At 41.4% G+C, this 13,002-nt stretch overlaps 1 protein-coding gene and 1 long non-coding RNA gene across 2 annotated transcripts in view; one reads left to right on the top strand and one right to left on the bottom strand.

The window, feature by feature from the left end:
* LOC138145592 (uncharacterized) overlaps positions 1-13,002 on the top strand; it is a 91,174-nt gene that overhangs the window by 40,337 nt on the left and 37,835 nt on the right. The window lies entirely within an intron of this gene.
* ANTXRL (ANTXR like) overlaps positions 1-13,002 on the bottom strand; it is a 91,354-nt gene that overhangs the window by 43,820 nt on the left and 34,532 nt on the right. The window contains exon 10 of the mRNA XM_069067262.1: positions 3,028-3,126. Coding sequence (XP_068923363.1) covers positions 3,028-3,126 — 99 coding nt within the window. The remainder of the gene's footprint in view (positions 1-3,027; positions 3,127-13,002) is intronic.

Genomic DNA, 13,002 nt, shown 5'->3' with positions numbered 1-13,002 from the left:
TGGTATTTTGAACCTGGGAAGTTGCCTTTGCTTGGTATTACATTACACCGACCCAGTTAGTAATCCAGGTGTGCTCCTTCTAACTCCTGATCTTACCAAACACCATGGGTCCTCAGAAATGTCAGCCCTTTAACAATAAAAGTCCGTCAATGATGGAGTCTGTTTGAGTTTATGGAGTTTACTTTCCTGAAGCTAATGTCAAGACTTTTCTTCTTTCCAAGTCTGGGGTTCTCTATTCATTATGCCACCTTGTCTTAAAGCTTGATCTGTGGCCAATATGGGGAACAAACCCCTGACACTGGCATTATTAATGGCATGCTCTGACCAACTGAGCTAACTTGCAAATCTCCAGTAAAATAGCCAGTCCGTGGAGGCTGAATGATAAGGATTGCTATGGGAGATCCCTGCACTCAGGGAGAGGCTGGACTAGACCCTGAAGGTTTCTTTCAACGCTAATTGTCCATTACTCTGAGACTGGACAAGATAGCTAGTGGAAGGTGTCACCAGAAGTGACCAGTGTAGATGACCAAAGCATACTCTGGTTACATTGACTACATAACTTCCAAATATCTTCTGTTCAGACCTAGCGGAGGCTTGGGACATACTGTTTCCCCTTTCCTCATTTCTATTTCTTCTTAGAAGAAGGTGCCATGTGGATAGGTATAAATAACACTGCCCCAGTTACATGGGATCTTAGGGAAGAGACAAAACAAAGGGGAGATCGTAGATAATTGAAAGCAATTCTAAAAATAATGATCTGGACACTATTCTGGACCAAGCTGGCCTCAGTCAATAGGAAGTTTGGGCTGGCATTCAAGGAAAGAAGTATTGTCCATGTTGTGTATATGAGGGGATGCTTTTCCCCAAACACATGCTGCTATGTAGGAAATGCACTTGGACAGAGGAATGGTGACATGCAAATAGAGGCCAGGCCTGGCAGCCTATGCCCTCCCTTCCTCCAGGATAAACACACTTTTCTGGGAAATGTACAAATGCAATTGGAATAGACTCAGGCCCCCAATGGTGACTAACGATTTATAGATATTTAAACCAGACAGACCTGGGAGAGAAGTAATGACTCAGAATGCAGTCTTATTTTCTCTCTATGGTGAAGTCTGCGATGGAGAAAGGGGTCAGAGTGACCGTTCTGAAAACGGACCCCTCTTGTTCAGTACTAGATCAGAGAAGAACTGTGAGGCAGAGATCCACCTTCCCTTGCCAAGTGGGTAAAACTTCTTTTAGAAGCAGGTCCTGCCTGGGGACAGAAAAATCTTGGTCTCTGTGTCTGATGCCATCCTTGGCTCCTCTGACTGGATTCCAGAGGGGCCAATTCATGCTTTTTGCTGTAGTGCCTCCTTTGATGAATTCCTGGGAACTGGCCGGGAGCCAGACCCTTGTTTCACAGCCCATCGATTGGGCAGCCAGCTTAGAACAGAACTTTGGGATTGCTCCTGTCCTGAGTTGAACCTACATAGTCTGGACAACAGTTGTGACCTCTTCTCTGTGGAATCACTAGGTCCTAAAGTCCAAAGTGTTGAGAAAGGACAGAGAAGCAGCTTTGTGGACTTAAAAATCCCTGTGGGAAATCTTCTAGATATCAGTTCATTGTAACGAGTACTTCTGTGTGCCAGGCACTCTTCTAGGTGCTGAGGAGACAAAAAGGAAACAGTCCCTGCCCCCTGGAAGCTTACAATCAAGTGGGGCAATGGAGGACATGGAAGAAAAGAAAAGGGGACATGCCTTCTTGGAAAGGGGGGGAGACGCTGTCTTGAGGAGGGAGCAGGAGAGGGAGGGAGAGAAAATTTAGAACTCAAAATCTTATAGAAGTGAATGTTGAAAACTAAAAACAAACACAGATAGAAAGAAAAGGGTATGTTCTAGAGCAGAGATTCCCAACTTGGGGTACTCATGTCCCCAGGGGGTTACAAGAAACTCATCAAGGAGCACTGGAAATATCTGGTATCATTCTGTCAAAATCAGTCTCTTTATTTTGTTTCTTAATGTATATGCATGTTAACTACAGAAGCTACTGACTTTCATAATGAACAGAAGGTGCAGTAAGGTTTCCTGAGAGCCAAGGGATACAGGTTGAAAACCCTGTTCTACACGGATTTTTTTCTTTAGTTCATCAAGTATCATGACTGTACCAATCTCTAAAGTTCAGAAAAAACAGCTGGGCACCAATGAATCCTAGGAGACGATTTATTTAATGATCCAAAGCCATCGACAAGATTTATAAGTAGGACAATTGAAACAGGGCCCAACAAAGGGTATGGGGAATTAGCTAAGTAATGTATTCTCTAGTTAGAGGTCGTGTTGTCTAATGGAGAGAGAGCTGACTTTGGGGTCAGAAAGACCTGGGCTCAAGGCTAGCCTCTGACATGTACTAGCTGTGTGATCAGCAGAGATATCACTTAACCCTCTCTCAGTTCCAGGTATCTCTGTAACACTGAAAATTACTGTAAAATACTCTGCCTTCGTGGAGGGAGTGTTCCATACAGGGATGAAAATTCCATACAGGGTGGAGGGAGAACTGAGAGTCTTATACAGGGATGAAATCATAGACCTGTCCCATAGTCTCTAAGATGATTAGAGAATAATAGTTTGAGGATATCTAAAGTTGTGCATCTTTTTACAGTACTCACAACAACTCTCTCCAATATAGTGTGATTTTTCCATCTGAAAATGGTGCTAGATAATCTCGTTCTCCTATTTATCTCTGAGATACAGTAAGAATGAATGAGCTCACATTTCTAAACTGTTAGACTTGTAGACTCTTAGAGAGGAAAAGGAATTCAAGAGATCCTCTAACCCAGGGATTGGCAAACTGTGTCCTGAGAGCCCATCTCTGCCTGTTCTTATATTTTTATAGGATCCTCGAGCTAAGAATGGTTAGTTTGCTGGCAGTACCAGAACAAACAGCAAGATGCTACTGTGTAAGAACCCCAGGTGTCCTGACTCACATTCAATGCTCTTTCTATGGTATTTATGCTGATGTGACTCAGAGGCAGCTAAATGGCTACTTACTAATGGTGACGGTGTCATTGATCTTAAAGCTGCACAGAACTTGGTCGATATTCCGCGCATGATAGAAGCCATTGCCTCGAACCACCACTTGGAAGGACTCTGCAAAGACAAAAATTCAAAGGGACACATGAGAAATGATTGGGCTCCATTTTCTATCTGACTTTGCCTTGCAAGGCATTCCTCCCCTCAAACTAGTCCCCAGGATTTCTAATTAGCAGCTGTTGTCCTTGAGTCAGTATCTTCACACTGGGCCAAATCCTCATCCGGTGTAACTCTGTGGGAATCTTGGACTGAAATCTGGCCTTAGTGCCATTAGCAAAAGGCATTTTAAAAAAAGTGTCTGTTTCTGCAAGGGTCCGGGCTAGGCAGCATATACTGTTTGGATGCAATATTGTGAACAGTGAACCCTCTTGTTCTGCTGCTGCCGGTCCTTTTATCAGTAATGATCTCTGGTTTCTATGGGGCTCATGGGAGTTGTGTTTTATCCTGTTGCCGAACTTCTACTCCCTTATTTTTGTTGGGAGGTGTAGGCAAGGGTAAGGTTCTAATACTTTAAATCCCACATAAATTCTCAAGAACAAAGGGGTAAATGAAGCAGGAAGTGGCTTTTCCAATTGAGAGTTTCTTGGCTTAAGGAATTTGAAACTCTAATCCCGAAATTTGGTTTAGGGTGGATTATTTCCTTCTTTTTGGCGAGCTAAAAAACAAAAAAATGCCCTCCCTGACCAGTTATATCAGTCACTTGATCAGAGGATAGAGGTCTCTCCTATCATGTTCATTTATGACTAAGGTGATAGAACCAAGATTCTTCACAGTACCATTAAATCAATTGCCCTGAACAGCTGAACAATTTGTGGCGTATCAGAGTAATGGATGACTACTGCATTATAAGCAACAATGAATGAGGAATTCAGAGAAATGTAGGAAGACTTGTACAAATTGATGCAGAGTAAAGCTAACAACCAGGAAACCAATATACACAATGACTACAACAATATAAACAAAGAGAACATTAAACCAAAACTGAACACTATATATGTAACACTATATAAATCTTAAAGCCAGAAAAGAGCTAACAAAATGCTCCTCCTTCCTTTCCTTGGAGAAGTAGGGATCTATTGGTGAAGAATGTGCATATACTATCTGATTGGGTCTCTATTTGTCTGACTTTACTTGACAGTTTTATTTATTGCAAGAGAAGGCTCAATGAGTCAACAACTCACACAATTAAAAGGTGTCAGTAAAACTTAAGTGAAGGTCATCGGTCAGATATGCCACAGTTACAGTACACTACTTCATTAAATGGGCAGCTAGCTGGGTAGCTCAGTGGATGGAATTCTGTGCCCATGCCTGGAATGTTCTCCCTCCTCACCTCCATTCCTTTGAACCCAAGTTTCCTCCAAGGCTGAGTTCAAATGTCACCTTAATTTCTTAATTCTCACACGTCTTATTGCTTCAGTCCCAGCAAACCCTACCCCTTATGACTAACTTGTGTTTATTTTATATTTACCTATTTGTAAACAGGGACAGCTAGGTGGCACAATGGAGAGAGTACTGGGCTTGAAATCAGGAAAACTCATCTCCCTAAGTTCAAATATGGTCTCAGACACTCACTAGCTGTGTGACCCTGGGCAAATCACTTATTCCAGTTTGCCTCAATTCCTCATCTGTAAAATGAATTGGAGAAGGAAATAGTAAACTCCAGTATTTTTGCCAAGAAAACCCTAAATGGGGTCAGCTAAGAATAGGACACAGCTGAAATGACTGAACAACTTCATTAAATACCTTTGCTTGGAACATGTGTGCATGTATATATATGTGTGTGTGTATGTATGTGTATATATATATACATATGTATATTCATACCAAGGAGAATGATTTATAGTCATAACGACTTCAGCTAGCCAATTTTAGGCCCAAGTTATCTAGGAATTTGTGAGGAATTGTTTTCTTCTCTGATTAGGAGTCCTGAGTATAGGATATGGGGAAAATTTATTATTAAACCAAGGTTTACTTACCCCAGCTTGGGGTGGGGCTGGGGAGGGGTGTGGTATGATAAGAATTAAGAACTAAAATGGGTTTCTGACTTCAACTCAGATGAAAGTTGAACTTTAGGAGTTAGAGGAAGCAGTATCAGAGGGAGGATTTCAAAGAGTATGTGTGATCTGAACCTGGCTATCTATTACCTTTTCTGGTACAACTTGGCAGAGAGGAAATAGTTTGTAGCTGTTGGCAGAAAGAACTATAGTCCTGCCTTGCAGGATAGAGGCTTAATAACCATAGCATCTTGAGTGGATGGTGAACATAATTTTAGGTGGTGCTGAAGACAGTAAGGTAGCAGAAGACCAGTTAGAAAGAAAATGTGATACCCACTAGGGGACAGCCAAGAGACACCCAGTAGGAAGCATGCTTAGTAGAGAGCTGTCAGGACAACATCACTAGAAAGCATGGACAGTTTTTTTTTAACACTGCACGCACAAGTTGCGCCTTTATGTGTAAACCATGGCTATACGTGATTACTGAATGTGCTACATATATTCCCAATATGTATAAGCCTCATTCCACTGAGGGTGTGTGTATTTATGAGAAAAGTTTGTTATGGGAGGTAAGAGGAGAAGTGCCCTCTTGTCATGTTATACTATTTCATTCAATGCCTTTACTATGAACTAAGTGTGTCCTCTGGCTGACTAGTGAATACAATACTGTGAGTTTATATGAGCTATTGTTTGGAGAAGATTCTGCAATGGTGTCTAGAAGCTGGGGAGTTCCTGTGTGGAGCTCCTGTGTGAGGAATATGCTATACATTCACAAGCTTGTAGCCTGTTTCATTTCACCTCTCCCCCCACCTGAGGGTATCATGGAGAATTCGAGCTGCTCTGTGGCATTTTGTGGGCATTTTGCCCACAGTCCAAACTGAGCAATGAACTCTGGGTAGAAAGAAAACACATTTACACAGGGCAATCTGCTGAGGTCAAGACTAGTTATATGTACAGACTCCCATAGCAACCCCAGAAATTTGCCAAGAACTGTCTCCAAGCTGTGCCCACATCCCATTTTCTCTTGACAGAAGAGCTCATCTAATTTATAAAAAATGATTAACGGAACCTATTGTGATGGCTTTCTCCTTCCCTTACCCCTTAAAACCTCTCTGTTTATTCCTCCATCTTTTATTCCTTCTCTCCTATTTCAGATGAATAAGTCTTGCTAAGGCTTTGTTCTCATTTCCTCTCCTAAAACCTGCTCTATTCATTAACTATATTTTATTTCCTATCATCAGTCTCTCCTTTAATGAGTTCAGTTTTGGACATGTTGAACTTAAGATATCTATGGGACATATAATTCAAGATGTCCAATCGGCAGTTGGAGATGTGAGCCTGGAGGGCAGGAGATAGGTTAGGGTTGGACAAGTAGATCTTACATGTCAATGCACGCCTACAATATATGGAGAAAGATCATTGGAATGTAAGCATGTGATCAGCATATGGACAATTTTAAAGACATTCTCTGAAAGAGATATAGTTGCAGCTATTCCAATACTTTTGTCCCTTAAGACCACATTTAAGCTTATAGGATTATGTTTTGTGAAGAAAGGACCCTTAGGGGCTGTCCAGGCCAACCCACATCCAATTTTATAGATGAGGAAACTGAGGTCACAGAAGTTAAGGGACATATCCAAGGTCACATAGATAGTAAGTTGCAAAGCTGGGGATCAACCCCAAGTCCATGTGGTTCCAAATACAGCTTTCTTTCCCCTTTATCATCCTGACTCATACAAGTAACTTTCTTGCTAACATTGACTTACATAGAATACATGTGCTGCTTTTGATCAGTTCAATTCCTCTTTTGTAGATATTATCTGTAACTAACTCTGGGATCTGGGATGTGTAAATAAGAGGCTTTTAAATAATAAATAGACTTTTAAATAATAATAATAATAATACGTTTAAAAATGAATGAAATTTTTTTTGTGAGTCAGTGACAACCACAGCTTGGGAGTGGTTAAATTGCTGGTGAAGGAACCTCTATAGAGTGACAGATCCCAAATTGTTCCCTTATTTTTATAAATAGAGAACCCAGTATCATGCTGATTAATTCCATTGTTAAGACTGGACAATCAGGACTTTGTGTGTGTAGTCCTGTAAGGCCTGATTGTGGAACACTGAGAGTCATTGGCAGGAACATATTCTTTCCAGGCATTTTACTGTGGAAATGGCACTGGACTAATGCGATTGTGTTATTGACATTCTCTTGATCACCTCAAGTGTACCTGTACCAAAGGTACCCTGAACCAAAAAAAAATCCATCTGTCACTGCAGTTCTGCTGGCTTTATAACTGACTTCTCTCCCATGTTCAAAGCTTTCTTATATGGGGGGTGTGGCTGTTGTAAGGTTGAAAGGGACTTAGGCAAACAATTACTGACAAAATCTGTTAGTAGGTCAAGCTCAGCACATTATTCAAAAAACTCCAGATAACAGAGGATAACATTATTGTTTTGGAAATAATCTACAGACCATGAGAAGAGACCTGGCTTCCATCTTAGGATTCCAAATTGGAAACTACTGTGGATAACTGGAGTGAGAGATTACCTCCTACTCAGGTTGAATTTGAGTTTTCTTTGGTAATAGGCTATGTTAAGTCTTGTACTATAACAGGACACTCGATCTAGTTTGAACTTGTCAGGAAAGATACAGGGTGACAGTAAAAAAGTCTTTGTAGAAGTATAAAGTCTCCACGGTGGAAGGGCTTAGCAGAGACCAGGTGTGAAGGAGAGATTCTGAGCACAGAGGAAAGGGTATGGGAACCCTAGAAAGGATGAAGGTCTTAGAAGCTGGTCAGGATGAATGTCATTTTGCTTTCAAAGCCTGGTGAATCTGTAATCTGGTTGCAGAGCAGACATGCAGGGACTGGCTTATTTTTGTCATCGTATCCCTAGTGACATAGTAGGCTCAATGAACAATGGCTGATTTATTGACTGATGCATGGGATAAGACTGGATTATCCAAGTTTATGTTCGATTTGTGTTAATAAGGCGGCAATATTGGTGCAGTGGACAGAGCAATGGACTTGGAATCAAGAAGACCTGTGTTTAAATTTTGCCTCAGTCATTTACCAGTTGAGTGACCCTGGGCTAGTCACTATAACTTTTCAGAACCTATTTCTTTTTTTTTTTGCCTTTTGGAGGGCAATTGGGGTTAAGTAACTTGTCCAAGGTTACACAGCTAGTTTTTTTTGTGTGTGTGTGTGTTAAGTGTCTGAGGCTGGTACTGAACTCAGGTCTTTCTGACTCCAGGGCCAGCGCTTTACTCACTGCGCCACCTAGCTGCCCTGTCAGAACCTATTTCTTTAGCTGCAAAATGAGGATAATAATAGTACCTATTTCATAGGATTGTTGTGAGAACCAAATTAGACAATGCATGTGAAACATTTTGCAAGCCTTACAACAGTAAATAAATGATTGCTATCACTTTTTTAAAAAGTACTGGTTGAACAGGATAACCATTGAGTTTCCTTCTAACTGAAATTTGGTGATTCTATGATTTACAGAAAATTAGGCCAAAAGAATTTTTAAAATTAATTAATAGTAATTTCATTACTTCTGTAGCCAAACAATATCATATTATGTAGGGAGAGTATATTTTCCCCATCATGTCATAATCTAGAGGACTATAATGAAATGAATTGAGAGAGCCAGTATGTAGATGGTCATGTAAGAACTTGTCTAATGAATAGCTTGTTCAGATTAGAGCATTAAATAAAAATGTGATGCCATAATGTAGCACCTTTAATAGCAAATGGATGAATAATCTGGGTGGGAGAAAGAATGGTTAGGGCAGAGAGGTAAAGGCAGAGCACATGGGTCAGGACTATGCCTGAATCTAATGAGGGGAAAGAAGCAAAAGTAGCAGCAAAGTTTTGATTATTTGAGACTGACTACTGCTACTTTTGCTTCTTTCCCCTCATTAGCTGTTCATAGCCAATCAGTTACTAAATCTTATCAATTCCACTTCCATAATAGTTAACATTCATATTGGGCAGTTGGGTGATGCAGTGGATAGAACAATGGGCCCGGAGTCAGGAAGGTCTGAGTTCAGATCCAACCTCAGACATTAACTAGCTGTATGACCCTGGGAAAGTCACTTAATCCTTTTTGTCTCAGTTTCCTCATCTGTAAAATGAGCTGGAGAAGGAAATAGCAAGCCACAACAGGATCTTTGCCAAGAAAACCCCAAATAGAGTCACAAAGAGTTGGAAACGATTGAAAGGACTGAACAACAACAATAACAACATACCCTACCTGGTGAGCTTTTATCCGGGAAGGTAGGTGGTGTGGTGGATAGAGTGCTAAGCCTAAAGTCAGGAAGACATCTTTCTGAGTTCAAATCTGGCCTCCGAAAATTACTAGCTGTGTGACTCTGGGAAAGTCACTTAACGCTGTTTGCTTCTATAAAAGGAGCTCGAGAGGCAAATGACAAACCACTCCAATATCTTTGCCATGAAATTCCCAAATGGGGTCACAAAGAGTAAGACAGGACTGAAATGACTGAACAACAACATTTATATAGCACTTTAAAGTTGGCAAAACACTGTGTGTGGGGTGTGTGTGTGTGTGTATGTGTGTGTGTGTGTGTGTGTGTGTGTGTGTGTGTGTGAGAGAGAGAGAGAGAGAGAGAGAGAGAGAATCTTTTTTGATGTTTACAACAGTCCTGTCAGGTGGTGCTGCTATTATCCCCCTTTTACAGTTAAGGAAACTGAGGATCAGAGAAGTCCAGTGATGAGTCCAAGGTCACACTGCCAGAGCATGACTGCCAGAGCATGCCTCAATGACATGCCTGTGTTTGGTCCCAGGTCTCTATGAATTAAGGCTACAATGGGCTGCTTCTCATCCTATAAATAACCCCATTCTCCTTTTCTTTTATTTACACTTTCCCCTTCTTTACTCTGTCCCTTTTATACCTCTCCAATTTCCCATTCAGTAAGCTAATCTATTCGGTTGTTGTTTTGATTAACTCAATGGACAGGAATGCTGTGGATGACCAAAAGGCTTATCCCTCTCAGGTGGTAGTACCTGAATGAATTCACAACTGGCTGAATGTCATTTTGGACCAGGGGACATGCCATGGAGCTCTCTCCTCCATTTCATCTCTGCTCCCTCTCCACAGCCCCCTAAACCTCAGAATAAAAAAAGTATGGAAGATAAAATGAGACTCACAAAAGGTGTTCACCAGGAAGTAAAATAGCACATGGAGGAAGCATTTCTTGAGCTGTGGTGGCTTCCTGACTTGCCTCTCCATACAACATACCTTGTTTGCACCCTCACAAGTGGCTCTATTTCCTACAGGGCTCAATAAAAGCAATGAGTTATCACCAAGTGACTTGGTGCTCCTCACAGTGCTAATTTAAAAAAGAGAATTTGGTCGGACTTTATTGGGAGTCAGGCAATGAGGCTAGTCTGAAAAGAGGTGCTGTGAGCATTTCGAAGCTCACAACAGAATTTTCAGTTAATTTAATAATGGAACTCAGCAATGGATGAGAATATCCTAGAAAATCTATACTCTTGTGTTGCCAAAACACAGAACTACGAACCATCACACACTGCCATATTATATGTATGCATGTATGTATGTATTTTTCTATGTGTATATACATATATTTGTAAATAAAATCAAAGGGTGACCACACCTCAATCTGGTGAACAGCTAATAAGTTAGGGAGAATAGAAATTTTCCATTAGGAGTTATTGTATCCTAGAATCATAAGATCAGATGGGATTTCAAGGGCCATGTAATCTATTATACAGTCTCTGGGCAGTATACCATACATACATCCTTGATTGTAGGATTTTCCCTTCAATTCGATTCAACAAAAAATTATTAAGCACCTACTATATGCAATCAATAAGTGTCTACTATGGACACTGTGCTAGGTCACTGTGCTAGCTGCTGGGGGTACAAATGAAATAATTCCTGTCCTTAAGGAGTTTGCAATCTACTGAAAGAGATGACATGTAAGCTATAAGAAACATACAAAACAAACACCAGTTAATTGGGTAGTGTAGGGAAGAAGGGTGTTAGCCTCTGGCAGCAAGCAAAGAATCAAGGAAAGCTTCATGTAGAAGGTGGCCGTTAAGCTGAGTTTCTTTAGAAAGCTGGGAGGTGAGAGAATGCATTCCAGGCACAGGGCACAGCCAGTGCGCAATCAACGCAGTATCTTTGCCAAGAAAGTCCCAAATAGAATCACAAAGAGTCAGGCATGACTGAAAATGACTGAACAACAGAATTGACTGAAATTGTCAGAGCTTTCTGAATTTCAGAATTGTATTAAACAACCAGTCTCTTTTAGAAGAATTATGGTCACTAGGACTGGAAATCATCAAGCAGAGGCTGGATTGTCACTTGTCCAGGATATTGCTGAGAGGATTCTGGTTCAGTATTGACTGGCCAAGAATATCTTTAGAATATCTTTCAACCCCGAGATTCTGCCTCCTTGCACAGGGTAGTTACTGAAGAATTATTTATTGAATAAAGGGATTAATTCAAATAACAGATTGCAACCAGATTTGATTTTCTCTATTTTCCTCTTTTAGGAAAAAAAAAAGACAATCCACAAATCAGAGACTGAGTCATAAAATAAACTCAGAGGGGATGTTCTAAGGTCATTATAAATTCAGCCCAAACTCCTCCACCTGTAATTATTTCTGGTCATGGACAACAGTCACTCATGTTTGAAACGACCCAGGGAAGATCTGTAACATCTTGGATTATCAAAGAAAGGAATGCCCATTAAGCCAAGAACCGTGATCAGTCCTGGATTCTCGTGTCTCAGATCCACCACTAATTGGGGGGGGGGGAAGGGGGGAGTTCTGGATGATCACTTCATCTCTCAGTCATATTTTCCCCATCTACAAAACGAAGAGGGAGTAAACTAGAAGAAGTCAGGTCCTTTCTAGCCCCAAACTCACACTACTGAATTTTGGACAGATTTGCAACAAGAGGTGAAATCAAAAGATCTTTCTCCACCATTCCCAAGTAACAGCAAATTTCTCATCATTCTGATCAATCAAGATTTTACTGTAATAAAAATGTGGGGAAATTCTACCAATACGCAAACAATAGAGAGTGTCTAGTCATTGGGTCTATGAATATTTCCCCCCATACTCTGCTCCTCCCTTCCCCCTTACACAAATCATTCTCCTCCTTTCTCTGTCTCCCCCCTCCCCTCCAGCCCACCCTACATCCTCAGATGTTCTTGTCCATTAATTTATCCTAGCTGATGGATGCTTGAAATGGCTAATTCTATCTAATTTGGGGTCCTGGCTCTGGCCTCATTCTTTTCTCCCTGAGTTACCATCAGACTGTACGTTGCGGCTTTTTGACAAGCCAGCAAAGGGAAAAAGGTCAGCGGTGAAATCGCTGGGCAGAGCTGGCAGCGAGACGGCGGGTGGGAGCTGGTGCGCCCAAGTTCCGCTGTCGGCTCCGCTTGTGTGACTCTGATGAGAAGCTGACAGCTTGCATTCTCACCTGGGATTTGACATGGCTGCTCGGATGCTACATCCCAGCAAAACCTTTCAATTACATCTGTGTCCCACGAGCATAATCAAAACAATGACGCTGTCAAAAGGGAACTCTCACCCTCTGCCGCACTCCGACAGCCGATTTCCAGGCAGCGTGCCTTGGTCACTTTCAATCACCAGAAGCGGATGAAGCCTCCAACATTTTCTCCCTTCCCACCACCGAGCACCGCAGATTTACGGGGTCAGAAAACATGAGGTGTCAGAGAGCTCTCATCAGCCGTCAGCCCACTGGCTAGGTCAGCTGAAGCTTTGTAAATGACTTCCTGTAAGAACCCTAAATCCAAGTCTGAGGTTGAATAGATGCTAACAGAAATGAAATCCCCGACAGGGGGAAGAATTTACCCAGTGACTTTAATCACAGTGGCAGGAAGACTGGTGGAATAACAGTAGTAGGGTTAGTGTT

This window comes from Petaurus breviceps, unplaced genomic scaffold (genome assembly GCF_028583685.1).
Source record: "Petaurus breviceps papuanus isolate PSGF00001 unplaced genomic scaffold, PetGlider_PUasm1.0 90740, whole genome shotgun sequence".
Taxonomy (NCBI): domain Eukaryota; kingdom Metazoa; phylum Chordata; class Mammalia; order Diprotodontia; family Petauridae; genus Petaurus; species Petaurus breviceps.
Note: the sequence above shows the minus strand (reverse complement) of the source record. Positions and strands in the feature narration are given on the sequence as shown.